Source organism: Monosiga brevicollis, genomic scaffold, assembly GCF_000002865.3.
Source record: "Monosiga brevicollis MX1 MONBRscaffold_24 genomic scaffold, whole genome shotgun sequence".
NCBI lineage: Eukaryota > Choanoflagellata > Craspedida > Salpingoecidae > Monosiga > Monosiga brevicollis.
In genome coordinates this window covers 379289-396305 of record NW_001865061.1, presented here as the reverse complement: position 1 = coordinate 396305, position 17017 = coordinate 379289, and the positions used below count along the sequence as shown (strand labels likewise).

The window sequence follows — 17017 nt, the reverse complement described above, 5'->3', positions numbered from 1 at the left end:
TCTCTACTCTCTTTTCTCTTCTCTCTTCTCTTCTTCTCTCTTCTCTCTTCTTTCTCTTCTCTTCTCTTCTGTTCTCTCTCCTTCTCTTCTCTCTCTGAACTGGCCACAACAATGGTTGTGGCGGAACAGTCCGGGCGCAGAGTGCCTTTTCCAGCCGCTGCGACCGCGACCTCGACCACGTCCACGACAAGTTCAGTGACGACTGCTGTGGTTGGGAAGAGCGGGTGTACAGCAACTGGAGAGGGTACTGCGTGGCGGCGACGATCCAGTGGTGGTCGAGAGGCGGGGTCGTTTGGTTCCCAGGTGGGCGCAGAGGCGCCCTTGTGGAGACGCAGTGGGGCCGGCTTGGAGCACAACAAGCCTCGACGACGACACCGGAGAAGTCGACGCGGTGCCCAGCACGCTTCATCATCGACAGCTCCTGCTACCGTGGCCATCAAAGCATCCGACATCGACGCCGCTGCTGCTTCTCCCACCATTACTGCTGCTGCTGCTTGCTCCCCCGGCCTTTCGGGCTCGTACAGCCAAGCGCTGCAACGCGCTCAGCCTCGATTCTACGTTGCTGCCAGCTCTCCTCTGTCTTGCAGCACCAGTGCCATGAACACCGGACTACCCCAGGATGATGGCGCCGAACCTGCTGCTCCCACCCAGGCTCAGCAGCAACGTCTCTATGACGAGGCCTTCATCAAGAAGGACGACTGGAAGACTGGCATGGAATGGTGTGTGCGTCAAGTGTGTGTGTGTGTGTGTGTGTGTGTGTGTGTGTGTGTGTGTGTGTGTGTGTGTGTGCTCGCCAATGAGCAATGCCTGCTTCACCTCGGGCTCAGGCTACCCTCGGCAGGCTTATCATCTCACAGCCTTGCTATCCGACAGCGTACTGCTCCCCTTTGTCTGGCATCGGGCCTTGACAGAGTTCCTGGCGGGCAAGACCTCCATGCCTCCGGCCTCCCCCATCCCCATGTCCAGCTTGATGGATGGTTCGTCCTCTTGTCCTCTATCCCTGGTCCTTCCCAAACAAAAACAAAAAAAATAATGACCCAATGCGCAGCAGCTTGCCTCGCGCATCTCTCTGATGTTTATCCACTCCCGCTTCTTGTGCTGCGCTCTCTAGCCAAGACCAGGAAGCTACAGGCACAGGCCTTCGCCGCCGAGGTCAACCTGGAGGCCTTTTCGCTCCTGCGCTCCTGGTACGGTGTGGACGATCCAGCCGCCATTTTTGTTTGCCCCGTCTATCTCGACGCAAACAACCGTCCCAAGGTGTGTCGAGAAGTTGTTCTGCCGTTTCGCACCTGATTTGCTTGGTTTCTGGCTGCTCTGCTCACCTTCGGTGTTTGCAGGTGGAAACCCACCCCCTGAAATTTCGAGTGGCGGCCGTTACAGATAATGACAACATCCAGTCAAAATTGCAGGATCTCAGCATTTCGCGCCTCAAGACGGTAACCGACCTCAAGGCAGCCATCCTCGATCAGTTTGATGTTCCAGGCACCGTCGAAGCACGCTTGTGGGAGTATCAGGCCCGCCAATGGTAGGTTGGCCGCTGGCGCAGCTCTCGATTTTGCCGCACTACGATACGCCCACGACCTCTCCAGGTCGACTGGCCAACAACACTTTCTTTGCTCACCGCGACTCAATGTGCCTTTCTTGGTTGCCCTGATGCTTGCTCGGCCTAGGTATAAACGATTGGATCAGGAGGATGCCCATGAAATGCTTTGCCACAATATTTTAAACCAAGCACTTCCCAAGGTGGTTGAGTGGCGTGAGAGCCCGGACAGCGCTTGGCCCTCTGACTTGGCTCGCGCCGCTCTCCCGGCTCCCAGCTCTTCCTCTGGCCAGACGGTCGCCGCAGTTCCCAGCTACAATTCCAGTGGTGGCATTAGCAGCACCTCATATGCCAATGGCACCGGCTCTGGTTACGGTCCGGGCAGTACCCTCACGAACCGCTCCTACGGTTATTCCTCCAACTACGGCACCTCCACTTATGGTGGTTCATATGGCCGCGCCTCGAACAAGCCCATCCTGCCTGGACGCACGGGCCTCCGCAATCTGGGCAACACATGTTTCATGAACTCGGCCTTGCAGTGCCTCAGCCATTGTGCAGACCTGCGTCAGTTCTTTCTCTCCGGGCGCTGGCAACAGGACTTGAACAAGAACAATCCGATTGGCTGCGATGGGCACCTGGCCGAAGCTTATGCCGAGCTACTCGAAAAGCTGTGGTCCGCCACACAGGCGGATGTTTCGCCGTGGCATCTCAAGGATACCATCAGCAAGTTTGCTCCACAGTTCAGCGGATATCAACAGCACGACTCCCAGGAGCTGACCGCCTTCCTGCTCGACGGCCTTCACGAGGATCTGAATCGCATTCAAAAGAAACCCTTTGTTGAAGCGAAGGAGGTCCGTTGTCGCATGCATCTCGCGCGTCTGCGCTTCGTCCCCAAAGCCTCAATATTCGTGGACCTTCCTATGTTCTTGTGTCACCTGTCGTGCGCACGGTGTCCATCGTCTTTTTGCCCTTTCTCGAATGCCGCCTATAATAGTCTCACCTTGCTGTCACTCTGACGTTGCTGATTCATGCCTCCCATTAGGCCGAGGGTGAGGATGTGACTGCAGCACGCGAAGCTTGGACACGGCACTTGCTGCGCAACGACTCAATCATTGTAGATTTGTTCCAAGGGCAAATCAAGTCCACCCTCAACTGCCCAGAGTGCAACAAGATCTCCGTCACCTTTGATCCCATGATGTACCTTTCCGTGCCCATTCCAGAATTGGACACGACCTTCTTCACTATCACCGTCGTGTTTGCGGACCCTCGGCGCGCCCCAGCCAAGGTTTGATCGCGTGTCCTCCCTGCCTGTGTGCCCCCAGCCCAATTGTTTTTGTTTGTTTGTTTGTTTGTTTGTTTGTTTGTTTTTCCATGGGTGACCTATCCCGTTTATGACGTCTGTGTCACACTTGCCTGGCCATGGCTCACGCCTATCTGCCCACAGTGCACCGTCGAGCTGCCAGCAAAATCGGGCACTATGCGAGAAATGATTGCCGCCGTGGCTGAGGAAACCGCAGTCGAGCCTCGCTCGCTCGTGGCCACAGACCTGTATCATTCGCGCTTCTACAAAATTTTTGACGGACACGACACCATGGGCAACATTACCAACGGCGATGACGTTGTTCGTGGGCCGCCCGCCCCTCTTGCATGATTGTCGTCCCTCCCAATCCCATGGATGTGGTCATGCTGTTTTGTGGCGAGCAGCTCACACATGCTGTGCACCTCTAGGCGATTTTTGAGGTGCCGCCGCTTGAGGGCGCCTCTTGGAGTGATGAGGTCATTCCCGTGTACCACATGCGCCAGGGCCGCGCCTTTACCAGCTCGTACTATAGCACGTCGTATGCCGCGGCCATGGAGACCACGGGTTTCCCCTTTTTGATTCGCCCGGGCCCCGACACAACGGGTCGTCAGCTGTTGGCAGCCATAGCTGACAAAGCCTCGTGAGTTACTGGATCGGCAAATTCACTCCTCTCTTTGCAGTTGTCCGACCTTTGCCGGCTTGTATTTTGCCTCAACCTCAACTATGTTTTGTTTATTTGTTTTTTTGTTTTTTTATTTTTATTTTTGTTTTTGTTTTTTTTTTGCACAGGCAATATTATGCTCCATCTCATCCAGAGTCGTCCGACGAGGAGGACGCGAGCGAGGGCCAGAACGAGGACGCGCCCAGTATGGATACCAGGGAAGATGCCGAGGACAGCGATGACGAATTCGATCGCGAGCTTCAAGCCAACGTTCAAGCCGCCAACGCTCCTGCTCAAGGCAATGAGACCTCGAAAGTTGTTGAGAAAGCGGCCGCACCCTTCAAGTCACAGCCACCCCGGCCGGCCGTCACCGAATTGTTTGAGGTGTACAGCTCGGAATCACGCACCAGCACATACTCGCGGCTGGGCCCGAGTTTGGACTTGGACACGGATGAGCCCGTCGACATTAAACGTCACGTCATTCAGCTTTATTGGGAGCGAGAAGATGCGGTAGGTTTGGCTTTCGCTTCTGGTTCAGCAGTCCTGTATTTGATCAAAGGATCAAGCACGTGCCATGGCCTGTTTTTTGCGTTCGCCTCGACTGTTGTCCTTTCTGGCCCAACCGCCTTTTGACGAGCTGTTCTGTGGTCTCGAAATACAGGAGAACTTGCTGTCAACCGAAGCTGTCTTGACCCAGGCCGAGTCCGCGCCAAGCCACGTGTCCTATACAGCAGCGCGAAAGAACAAACACAACAACGTGGATGAGCGAGATGCCGCGTCCGTGTCCTTGCGCGAGTGCGTTGAGCGTTACATTCAAAAAGAACGCTTGACGGCTGACAACACGTGGTACGAGACTTGCCGCACGCCTGTCGGTTGGCGAGATGAACACGCGCCTCACCAAAAGCACGACTTGACTCCGTAGGTACTGTCCTGAGTGTAAAGAGCATCGCGAGGCAGATAAGCAGATGGAAATTTGGTCGTTGCCCGACAATATGGTTGTTCACCTCAAGCGATTCTCCTATTCCGAGTACGGCCTAGCAAAGGAACTGCGACCTGTTGATTCGCGCGCACATGTCGGCCTCGCTTGGGCGGTTGGCCGTGGCTTGTTGATGACGCTGTGGCATGCTGCTCTGTAATAGCTTTTATCGTGACAAGATTGATACGCTTGTGGAGTTTCCGCTGGAGGGGCTGGATATGTCTCCGTATGTGCTCTCGCCCAAGCACCGTGAGGGAGCCATCTACGACTGTTTTGCCGTGTCCAACCACTCTGGTGGCTACGGTGGTGGTCATTGTGAGTTTTGCTTTGTGAGCGGTCGTGAACTTGCTCTTTTTGGCTGTGGCAAGTGCTCACTGACGCGGGGTATTGGATGCGGCACTATATAGATACGGCATATGCCCTGGATGAGTCGGGCGCGTGGTGTGATTATGACGATGCCTGGGTCACGCCCATGCGCACCAACCAGATTGTGGTACGCCTTGACCCCTTGCCGCCTTGCCTGGGCTGCATTTTTGGAAGTCGTTCTTACCTTGTTGCCGTGCCATTTGCTCAAAGACGACGGAGAGCTACATGTTGTTCTATCGACGACGCAAGACGCTCTCTTGCCACGCTGTAACCGGGCAGCCTTTGACGGTGCCTGGCACGCCAGCCAAGGTGGAGGAAGCTGACGATGACATGGACGAAGCGGGCGACGACTTGAGCACGGATAATCTTGTGTGAGCTCTTTTGTGTGTGTGCGGGCTGCAGTAGCAGAACGAATTACGGCTTTTCGATTGTCAAGAGCCTAGCCACTGGGTGGCATGCGGCACGGCACACCTGGCAATATAGAGGAAACATCATCTCTCTTAAAAAAAACAATGTCATGTCCTCACTTTGTCTAATTGAAGAATTTTGAACCATGTATCATGCACTGCCTGACTGTTCCAAAAAAAAACCCCCCTCCTCGAAGACGAAGACGAAATAGAAACATGCGTACGGTCTGGTGAACCAGTTGCTTGATAACAGCCCTGTAGCTTCAATAGTTGAGTTTGGAGCCCTAAGTTTGTTAACTTGAGCAATCGCCGAAGCCTCACAGCACCACGATGTGCTCCACCTCTCGTAATAGCCACACTCTATCATTCCCTCTCTGTTCATTCTGTTGGTTGCATAGAAAAAGCAGATCCTCGAATCAAGCCAGCCAGCTCTCAACCCTGATACTCGTACGAAAGAAAAAAAAATGAAAAAAAAAGGGAAAAAAAGAAGCAAAAAAAGGAAAAAAAAAGGAAAAAAAAAAGGAAAAAGGATGACAACACACACACACACACACACACACACATGCACTTTTTTTTTTTTTGGAATTTGATCACCAAGAGCAAGAATGGATACGGTACGTTGCTGCTGCACGCTCTGCTCGGCTCTGCTCTGTTCTGCTCTGCTTTGCTCTGCTCTGGGGCTCTGAAGCTCTGGTTCCCTGAGGCTCTGAGGCTGGTGTTGGCTTTGGCGGTCTCGGGTAAAGGACACTTTTGTTCACAAAGTGTGTGTGTGTGTGGTGGTTTGCATAGGTTGAAGAAGGCGCCTTGGGGCCGCAGGTCTTTCTGCTGCCGCAGAGTGACAACGTGCGTGAGCTCCAGACTTACCTTCTCGACACGTACGTCTGCTCTTGTTTGCTTGCCTGGCTTGGCTTTCGCTTCCCGCTGGCTCAGCCGTCAGGCTGGTGCGGTCGTGTCTCACAACGTGTTATTGTCGTTTTGCGTCACATGGTTTATAGCTCTTGCACCGGGACCGACTTTGAGTTTTACAGCCAGCGCCTGGTCAGTCTTGTCCTCTCTGTGGAAAGGGGCAAGAAGGATCCGGCTCCTTCTTGTTTTGCGGGCTGGTGCCTTACTCTGGTTGTGCTGGGCCTTTATAGATTCGCCTTGTTATTGAGACCGGACTCTCACACTTGAAGATGCGCAAGAAAACGGTCAAGACGCCTCTTGGTGCGTGGTCGCCTCCTGTCTCAAGCGTTGATCTGGTTCCGCGCCTGTTCACACACACACACACCCTCGCTCTCTCTTGCGCGCTCTCCCTTTTGAATACACAGGTGATGCGTTTGATGGCCTTGAGCTGGCCACGGAGCCTGTCGGTGTGAGCATCATGCGCGGCGGTACGTCATGGTTCTGTCAACCAACTCCTCCGGTCTTTCTTGACGCGGGTGCACCCTTTGATTCTTATTCACTTTGGGCTTGTTTTCATCGGGTCTTGGTCGCCTGTAGGCCAAGCCATGGAACAGGGACTTCGGGCTTGCCTCAAGTCTGTGGCCACGGGCCATATTTTGATTCGTCACGATGAAGCGGCCCCGGCCAATGAGCCACGACTGTACTACGCACATCTGCCCTCACGCATCAACAGTGCGACCATCCTTCTTTTAGATGCCGTGCTTGGTATGTTGGATGCAGCATGCTGCATGCTCTGTCAAAGAGACGCCCAGGGAGAAGACTTGGGAAAAGTTGAGAGGATGGTCCACCACTGTTTTTTTCATATTTTAGGAGTTCTCAGTCTTTGTACCTCACGCACAGCCTGTGCATCCCTTCCTGCTGTGTGACTGCTGCCTAAACCCTTTCAGGCTCTGGAGCCACACTGCTGCGGGCTTTGGAGGTTTTGATCAGCAATGGCGCGCCAGAGTCGAACATTGTCATTCTTAACCTCTTTGCCACGCGTTCGGGTATTGAGAGCATTCTCAAGGCTCATCCTAAGGTGCACATTGTTGCCTCGGGCATTTGTGTGAGCGGGACGGCCATTGACTTTAGCGCTCGTTACTTTGGCACCTGATACGCTCGCAGCGTGTCAGCTATGCCCTCGTGTGTTTGAATGTTGGGTTGGAGTGCTTGCTGACTGCGACCTTGGGTTCTCAAGTTTTTACCACCTCTCGATTGTTTTTTTTTCCTTGGTTAAGGCAGATTGGTTGGATGACGGTGCTCTCAAACCGTTTTTGGCCTGTGGTCACTTGACTGTATTGCTGCATTGCGTGCTGCTGCACGCCGAGTTGAAGTTGTGCGACGCGCAATTAAGACCATGAATGGACCATTCTGATTGACACGTCTAGATTGGGGGACGAGCGAATGCTCATCCTTGGACACGGCCATAGCACGGCATCCAGCACTCAAGAGAATGGGCGATGATGAACGGCAGCACACACAGAGACACAGAGACACTGAGACAGACACACAGACACAGACACAGACACACAGAGCACGCAAAAGACACACCACAAAAAAATGGATGTGCGTGGTGCCTGACAGCCACAGCAGAGGGACCCGCCCCCGAGGCGAACATGAAAAGGAAAAGGACGACCACAAAACATGGAAAAAAATTGCCGAGGACCTGAAGTGACAAAGAAAAAGCATATGGCGAACAGGCGCACACTTGGATAAAGACAGTGAAAAAGATAACGAACTTGCTACAAATAGATAGGTATGGCGACGAAACAATCTGGCGATGCTGCGGCACGACCCAAGGGTAGGTCTGCGCCGCCACAGATTCGGTCACCAGTCAGAAAAAAAAAAAGGGGGGTTATAAACAAAAAAAAAAAAAAAAAAAAATAAAGAAAGAAAAGGAGAACGCGGCCAGCAAGATTGTGACAGACGGATAGTATGACAGCACACCGTCTTGCCATAACCGCACTAGCTTTGCTCTTGCGGGGCTACTTTAGATCTGGATCAGGTATCCGGCGAGGAGGGCCACCACCTCAAAGCCGAGCTGGAGGTAGCAGCGGCTCGTGACGTCATCGGTGGAGCGAACAAGAACATTGGTAAAGTCGCGCTCCATGGTGAGGTGGGAGACGGCTTCGTAAAGCAGCATGGCACCGAAACCTCGGTTGCGATAGCAGGGTACGGTAAAGACACAATTGATCTGACACAGGTTGCCGGTGCAGCGGGCGGCGGTGACCAAGGCCACCGTGTGGCCATGATAGACGTATTTGTAGGCCATGTTGCGGCCGATCCAGTGTTTGAGGCTGTTCTCAAATTCCTCTGGCTTCATGCTGGTACTGGCTGCCCCCAAGACTTCGGCGGCCAGGTGGCGGTAGTCACGGGCCAATTCCTGTACGTCGTCAATTGTGGCGAGCTCCATGCTCCCGGGTACCAGGTGCTCGGGGGTCAGGATACCGGCTTCACCCAGTTGATGGAGATGTACGTTGCGAAACTTGCGGTAGCCGGTAGCCCAAGAGCTCTCCTGCATGGCGTGGGCAAACAGGTTGGCGTCGCGATCGGTGCCCCAGACCATGGCAATGTTCATCTGCACGGTGGAGGGAAAATCGCCATCCAACGAGGAGGCGCCAGGTTTGGTTGGTGAGCAAGAAGCAGCTGAAAAGGATGTGAAAAAAAAAAGGAGGAAACGGGGGAGACAAGATGTGGAGAGGAGGTGGAGCAAGGACGGGCAGACGGGGGGCAGATGGGTGGCAGACGCGGGTGATGGTGGTGGTGCTGGGGCGTCTCTTACGCGCTCTTGACGCATGGTGTCGCTAATGATCTTGAAGATGTCAATCACCTGTGTGTAACACATGCCAGGGTCAGGCGAGGATTGCACCTTGACGAGAATCGTCGTGGGCAACAACCGGGGGAAGCGTAAAACAGGGCCAGAGCGAGGGATCTAACCTCGTCATCGCCGTAGCGTTCGTTCGCAACGACCTGCACGCCATGCCACAGAGAGAGTTGGCAGGCAATGGCGGCGATACCCTCGCTCGCCGTCGTGGCCAGGCCCAGAAAACAGGTGCTGGGCAGGGTATCATACGTCTCCAGATCCTCCAGCAGCGACAGCAATCCCGAATACCGTTCCGGCGCCTGCTCCAGAAAGGGGCGCACATCCGCCGCAAACGCCTTGGCGTCGTCGTACGTCACCAACTCGAGCTCGATGGCCGCCATCGCGACAGAGAGAGAGAGAGAGAGAGGAGGGCGGAGGTGTTTTTGGAAGAGAGGGGGTGAAAAGCGCGTTTCGTGCAAGGTTGGAAATGCAAGGTAAATTGAGAGAGAGAGCGATTTCGACGAGCTGTGGTCAGAGTTTTTGTTTTGAACCGGTGCGTCAGACGAAAGGGGAAACAGATAATCTCAACGCCTTTTCACAACAGTACAGCACGAAACATGTGTTGCAAACACAAGGTCGTGATGCCTGCATGCACGCATGGCTGCTTTTTTTTTTTTTTTTGTGGTTTCTGCACTGCCACAATCGCGCACATCTCGTGAGTGTCCCTGCTCCTGACCTCCGATTGGCGGACAGGAGTTGACTTGGGCGCGTCCATGACATCCATGACTGCGTTGGTCGGTTCCACCCCGGACAACCTCCGGCGACGGGATGTCACAGCTCTACGGGCTTGCCGTTGCAAAAACTTGTAAATCAAAACAAACCCCACATGTAGTTGAGCGGCTACTTTGCTCACTCACTCATGTGGAGCCCTTCCCAGCTTTCCGGCCATGTACTGCACCGAACGCGTCCCCAATTTCCGTCTTGCTTGCGTCGTATCCGCTTGAAAAGACTCTCTCCTTACTCACCGGGCACCGTGACCCAAAAACCCCAACAGGTGTCGGGCAGTGGCAACATTCCCAATCAAGATCAAGTCGCGCCCTCTTCCCTCGAGTACCTGTACCTGCTGCAGCTGGGCTGCGCCTCCTTTCGCAAAGCTTGCCCGCCTGTCACAAGCCCACCAAACTGTGGGACGCGATGAATTTCCCCTGGCTGGCACCTGTCGCCGTGATGCGCACTGCACAGCGCGAAAGGCGCAAGATGTCAACAAGCACCTTCTCACTCATCCATGCGAGCTCCAAGCCCCACGAGCCTGCGACTCTTTGTCGCCATGGAGGCACCTTTGCAGTCGCACCTTACTTCGCCCTACTTGGCTCCGTGTCACAAAGCAGAACCATTCTCCACGCGTCTTCATCCCCTGAGGAAGCAGAGAGCAAGCATGGATCCAAGATGCTGCCCGAAGCTGTCTGGCGTTTGCTTCTCGAGGAGCGTGTTTCAGATGCGCCGCACACTTCTGCCGGCTCAAAGGCGGCTCCTGCGCAGCAACAGCAGAAGCGCCCTGTCACGGTCGATGGAGCCGGCGAGCGTCTGTCACGCATTTTCATGTCTACTCAGACCCACCGGCTAGGCACATCCCATTGCCTTGACCGTTCAGCATGCGCGCCTTCATCTCCGTGAGACACGCATCCTTGCTCTTCGCCGCCCTTCTCCTCCTCGCCCAAGGACCAAGCATTGGACTGGCGGTGAGTGTCTCTCGATGGCAGTCGGCCAACAGACACGTTGTGACCAACAGCACAAGAAAACAAAAAATGCCTCCCACCTCTGGTGCCGCCTGCTCGCCCCTCGTGGCCCAACGTAAACATCCAAGGACACTCTTCCACCAAAGCTCCAAATTTTGCTGCCTTGACTGATTGCGACTCGTTTTTGAATTTTGCTTTTTGAAAGAAAAGGCAAATTGGGGGACGACCACAGCACTTACCATGGTCATCCAAAGCGCCTGAAAACCGGTCAAATGTTTTTGCACCAGCTTCACACGCACAATCGCTCACGCCCACTTTTGGCGGTGTACCTGGCTGTGCGTGAAAATTTGGCAGGACTGCACAGATCAAGCGGATGACGAGGGATATGACTGTGTAAGCAATGCTGCAACTCCCTGTCCCCCCCCTCTGCCTGTCTCCCTCTCTCTCTCTCTTTCTGTGTGTCTTTCTCTGTGTGTGTGTGTGTGTGTGTGTGTGACCCTCGCGTCACTGGTCATTTTGCTTCTTGGCTCAGTGCGTCTGGCTCCTCACTTATTATTCGTTGCACTTGTAGGCGCAGACGTACTCCTTGTTCAAGACGCTTCGGGTCCGAGACCGATTCAGTTTATTTGCCGGCTTGCTGCAACGAGCCAATCTCAAGTCACTGCTGAAGAATTCTGGCCTGGACCAAGGGACTGTGTTTGCCCCCAATGATGCAGCTCTTCTGGCGCTCGGGCAGTCTGAGCTTGATCGGCTCGCCCGTTCTGAGAATCGGGATCAACTTGAACAATTGTTGCTGGCTCATGTCGTTCATGATCGGCTCACGTTCAAAAGCCTCAAGCGTGCTGTTGGCGCGCTTCCCACAGAGGCCAACAGCTCCTACCTGCGCCTTCGAGTCTTCAATCGAGACACCATCTACATCAACGAGGCGTTGATCATCAACAAGAATATCAAGGCAGACAACGGTATTGTTCACGAAATCGACGCCGTCCTCTGGCCCTCCAGGGAGGGGGCCCCAGAGGCGGGCCAAGCACCTGTGCCTGTCTTTCAGGTGGGTCATGACAGCTGGCCTGACAACCTGCCTCGCATCGTGCTGACACCTGCGCCTCATCTTCCTTTTTTGGCTTTGAACAATCCGGGTAGCCCGATGTGTATTCAGTCTTCAAGACAATCAGCGAACGCGAGCAATTTTCCATTCTGGCAGCTATGCTTGAAGCTGCTGACTTGCGCGAGGAGCTCAAGGCCACGGGTCTCAATCCCGTCACGCTCTTTGCGCCGAATAACAATGCCTTTTTGCGACTTGACACGGCTGACTTTGAAAGCATTGCAAACCCAAGTACTATTGATGGCTTTCGAGACATCTTGCGACGACACATTGTCCCCCGCAATCTCTCTCAGGCAGCCCTGCAACAAGACCCAGGCCCCTATGAGACCCTGGTGGATGGACAAACTGTCATGGCCAGCTCCAACGAAGACGGGGGCCTGAAACTCGGCCGTGCCAACATTGTGACGGCCAACATCTTGGCAAGCAATGGATACGTTCATGAGTTGGATGAGGTTCTTCTCCCCTCAACCATCGATCAACTCGAGGTACATGCTATCTGCCACCGCCGTCCTTCCCCACGCGCCCCCCTTTAATTTTGTTTACATCTTTCAGACTCGGCCGCACCTCCCTCCGGCTCAGTCTCACGCAGACCTTGTCGCCACGTAATTGTCATGGCATCTCGACCGCCCCTCGCAGGAAGACAATGATTCCATTTATGCTACTATAACCAACAATGGAAACTTTAGCCTGCTGGAATCGCTCGTTCTGGCGGCAGATCTTGATGGGCTGTTGGGCACGAGCGGTGGCTCCCCACTCACCCTTTTTGCTCCCACCAACAATGCCTTTGAGGAACTGGGCAGCGCAGAGCTCAACCGCCTGCGCCAGCCAGAAAATAAGGATGAACTGCAAGCACTGTTGCTCCGCCATCTCGTTCCGCGCAATCTCTCAACAGCGGACCTTGAGGGCATTGCACCTCGCTTCCTTGAACCCTTGGACCAAGCATCGTTCATCCACGTGACGCTTTCTGGCAACAACATCCGTATCAACGAGGCGGTTATTGTAAGGGCCAACATCTCAGCTTTGAACGGCTACATCCACGCGATTGACGTCGTCATCACGCAACAACAGTTTGATCTTGACATTGCGCGCTTCATGGCCATGGTTGATCGCTATCGTGCCTTTACACTCGCCTCTCTACAGGCAAGGCTCTATGATCAGGCTGCTGAGAACCGCATCACCGTGTTTTTGCCGAGCGAAACCGCGTTCGAAGCACTCAACACCAGAACTCTCCTAGCTTTATTCGAGCCTCAAAATACAGACATCCTCAGAACCGTTGTTGCCTACCACTTTCACATGGAGGACGCATTTTTCAGCTCGGAGCTGGTAGAAATGGAGCAAGCCTCGACTTTAGAGGGCCGTCAACTGCAGTTTAGTGAGAATGCCAACGGCACCGTTTTTGTCAACGACATTCCTATCGTGAAGCCAAATCTGCAGCTCGTCAACGGCGTTGCTCACGGGATCAACAAGCTTCTTGTTCCAGGTGGCATGTCGCTGGAACAGCTGCTATTTGAGGGAGTTGAAAGCACGAGCACCTCGACCAGCACCTCGACCAGCACCTCGACCAGCACCGCGACCAGCACCTCGACCAGCACCTCGACCAGCACCTCGACCAGCACCTCGACCAGCACCTCGACCAGCACCTCGACCAGCACCTCGACCAGCACCTCGACCAGCACCTCGACTGAAAATTCTTCAACAAGTACCTCCACTACTGCAACGTCTTCCTCCACGAGTACCTCCACGAGTACCTCAACATCCACCTCCACCTCAACGAGTACTTCAACCAGTTCCTCTACGAGCACATCCAGCGCTGATACCTCCACTAGTACTTCCACTAGCACCTCCACGTCTTCCTCCACGAGTACTTCAACGAGTACTTCCACAAGTACTTTAACGAGCACCTCAACATCCACCTACACCTCGACGAGTACCTCAACAAGTACCTCAACGAGCACCTCCACGAGTACCTCAACTTCTACCTCCACGAGCACCTTCCACAAGCACCTCAACTAGTACCTCAACGAGTACCTCAACGAGCACCTCAACATCCACGTCAACGAGTACCTCATCGAGTACCTCCACGAGCACCTCAACATCCACTTCCACCTCAACGTCTTCCTCCACGAGTACCTCCACGAGTACCTCCACCTCAACTTCCACGTCAACAAGCACCTCAACGAGCACCTCAACATCCACGTCCACGAGTACCTCCACGAGTACCTCAACTTCTTCTTCAACGAGTACATCCACGAGCACCTCAACGTCTACCTCAACTTCTATCTCAACTAGTACCTCAACTAGTACCTCCACGAGCACCTCAACCTCAACATCCACCTCGGGTGTCGTGGATATTTTTGCACTCGTGGCGTCCGAGCTGTGGTTCAACAATGCCAGTCGCTTGCTCAATATGACCGAGCTGCTGCGGGATATTGCTCTCTACTCTGACGTTACTGTTTTTGTTCCAACCAATGAGGCGTTGGCTGAGACTCTGGATGAGGTCACGCTATTTTACCTGATTGACGAGGATAATTTGACAACCCTTCATCAGATCCTGCTTTCACACGTGGTCAATGAGAGCTTGTCTGTTGCTGACATGAGCGCGCTAAATTACACCGTGGCAGCAAGTGGGGAAGTTTTGGCTCTTGCTGGTGCTTATGACAACCTCACTGTAGACAATGCGAGCATTGTCGAGGGTGATATTGAGATTGTGAACGGGTTTGTCCACCGGATCGACAAAGTTTTGCTGCCTGCCAATTACACGAGACCAGTTCCGGACGCTGCGCTCTTGATTGCCTTGGATGACGACTACGCAGCACTGACGGTCCTGATGGACGCCAGTCGCTTAGATGAGGATTTGAGCGAGCTGGCCAACTTCAGCGATGTCACCCTGTTAGTTCCCGAGAATGCGGCGATAAGCGCCTTCTTTGGCGACGACTATACATGGTACTATCTCACGACGGAAGAGAACCTGACAACGCTGCGCGCAGTGCTACGTATGCACGTTATCAATGAGAGCTACTCCGTGGCTGAACTGGGCAACATGTCCCAAGTGACCGCTTGGAGTGGCGCACCGCTTGTTTTGGCTGGTGGCCCGGGCAATTTGACGGTCAACAATGCAACTGTACTGGAAGGCGATATTGAGATTACAAACGGGCTATTGCACCGCATCAACCAAGTGCTGCTACCGCCCAATATGAGCATACCGATTCCAAAGGCTGACTTGTTGTTGGCGATTGATTCCGACTATTCGTTGTTCTATGCCCTTTTGTCTGCAAGTGGGTTGGAAACTGTGGTGGGCACGATGGCCAATGTGACGGTGATTGCGCCAAGCAACGACGCTATTGAGCAAGCATTTGACAACCTGGACTTTGTTTCTTTGCTGCAGGAGGAGAACAGGACAACGCTCCGCACAATTATGGCGCATCACATCATCAATGAGAGTTTGTCTATTGGCGAGTTGAGCAACCGGTCTGAAGTTGAGACGCTTGCTGGAACAAGCTTACTACTGACGGGGTCGGCCGGGAATCTGAGCATTGACAATGCGAGCGTTCTGGAGGGAAATGTTTTGATTGTCGGCGGCTATGTCCATCGCGTGGACCAAGCATTACTGCCTGCCAACCTGAGCATGCCAACGATCGAGGCGGCCGCCTTGCTGCAATCTGACTCAGCCTTTGCCGGGTTGATGACCTTGATCAATGTCAGCAACATGGGTTCGTTGTTGGAAACAGTGTCCAGTTTGGGCGACGTGACGCTTTTTGTGCCCTCAAACGAGGCAATCGCGGCGGCGTTTGACGAGGGCATGATGGAGGCACTGCTCAGCGAGACGAATTTGACAACCTTGCGACAAATTTTAGCACTGCATGTCGTACCAGATGCGAGCTGGAGCCTGGCCGACTTGAGCAACATGAGCACGGTTGTCACGGCTACCGGTGCCGAGCTTGAGTTGTCTGGGGGCCCGGATGAGTTGCAAGTTGGAAACGCAAGTGTGATTGAAGGCAACATCGTCATTGCCAACGGCTTTGTGCATCGGATCGACCGGGTATTGCTACCGGCCAACCTGAGCTGGCCATCAACGCATGAAACGACGCTGGAGGATGTTTTTGCGGACGATGAGGCGGCCTTTGCGGGATTACTGGCTCTGCTGAACAGCAGCGAAGCGTCTGAGCTGGCGCGGAACCTGACAAACGTCACGCTTTTTGTGCCTACAAATGACGCTTTTGCTGCGCTGAGCTCGGAAGAAGCCGCGGCTTTGCAAGCCAATGGGGACGAGGCTGGCCCAATGTGGGACTTTGCGTTTCGACACATTGTGTCGGGAACCTACAGCATTAACGACTTGAATACAGGTGGAGCCGAGTTGGTGGCGCTCAACGGCGATGTCCTCAGTGTGGAGGAGAACGATGGCGTTTTGACGATTGAGTCGGCGCAGATTCTGCCAAACGCCAGTGTGGCTTTTGCACATGGATGGCTTCACCGCATTGACCAGGTCTTGTGGGGTAACAGCTAGGACTGAGCCGTGTCATGTTGCTCTATGGGCCAGTCATTCAGGACTTCTAGCTGGCAGCAGTCACTGCTAGCCCGTGGGTCGATTTTTTTATCCTTTCTTTCTATGGAGCGCAATGTCTTTAGGCCCGATCACGTCTTTTCAAGTGTGTGGGCAGAGTGCGTGAGGGTATCATATGTGAGTAACTTGGCTGTCGTCCTATGGACGGGTATGTGTATATTTCTGTGTCAGTATGTAGCTGCGCGCGAGTGTGGCTGCGCGCGAGTGTGGCTGCGCGCGAGTGTGCCTGCGTGTCCTTGCAAGTGTGCACCCTGTAGTAGAGGTGTTCTCGTTTTTTAATGTGTTGCTCCCTTCAGCTGATGAATCCAAATTCAAAAGCCACACGCACACGCCAGGGTGACAAGGACGAGCGCGGACTGGAAACTCAACCTCACCGCTGTTGACAACAATGCAAGAGATCTGAAGGCACAGAGAGAGAGAGAGAGAGAGAGAGAGAGAGAGAGAGAGAGAGAGAGAGAGAGAGAGAGAGAGAGAGAGAGAGAGAGAGAGAGAGAGAGAGAGAGAGAGAGAGAGAGAGAGAGAGAGAGAGAGAGAGAGAGAGAGAGAGAGAGAGAGAGACAGAGAGACAGAGAGACAGAGAGAGAGACAGAGAGACAGAGAGACAGAGAGAGAGACAGAGACAGAGACAGAGACAGAGAGAT

At 53.9% G+C, this 17017-nt stretch overlaps 3 protein-coding genes across 3 annotated transcripts; 2 read left to right on the top strand and 1 right to left on the bottom strand.

The window, feature by feature from the left end:
- Positions 1 to 111: 111 nt before the first annotated feature.
- MONBRDRAFT_10860 (uncharacterized protein) lies at positions 112 to 5218 on the top strand (the record flags this gene model as incomplete). The annotated part of the gene is made up of 13 exons (XM_001748641.1): positions 112 to 719; positions 874 to 977; positions 1112 to 1257; positions 1338 to 1525; positions 1818 to 2391; positions 2583 to 2825; positions 2985 to 3161; positions 3269 to 3480; positions 3630 to 4011; positions 4163 to 4347; positions 4641 to 4792; positions 4846 to 4970; positions 5054 to 5218. The coding sequence occupies 13 exons, from the start codon at positions 112 to 114 to the stop codon at positions 5216 to 5218; spliced, it is 3261 nt and encodes a 1086-aa protein (XP_001748693.1).
- A 2946-nt stretch (positions 5219 to 8164) lies between these two features.
- On the bottom strand, positions 8165 to 9378 carry MONBRDRAFT_10859 (uncharacterized protein; the record flags this gene model as incomplete). The annotated part of the gene is made up of 3 exons (XM_001748568.1): positions 8165 to 8752; positions 8957 to 9004; positions 9112 to 9378. The coding sequence occupies 3 exons, from the start codon at positions 9376 to 9378 to the stop codon at positions 8165 to 8167; spliced, it is 903 nt and encodes a 300-aa protein (XP_001748620.1).
- A 1251-nt stretch (positions 9379 to 10629) lies between these two features.
- On the top strand, positions 10630 to 16319 carry MONBRDRAFT_28185 (uncharacterized protein; the record flags this gene model as incomplete). Its single annotated transcript, XM_001748640.1, has 8 exons — positions 10630 to 10716; positions 11068 to 11244; positions 11285 to 11761; positions 11854 to 12300; positions 12452 to 13330; positions 13654 to 13827; positions 13877 to 14103; positions 14210 to 16319. The coding sequence occupies 8 exons, from the start codon at positions 10630 to 10632 to the stop codon at positions 16317 to 16319; spliced, it is 4578 nt and encodes a 1525-aa protein (XP_001748692.1).
- Positions 16320 to 17017: the final 698 nt, after the last annotated feature.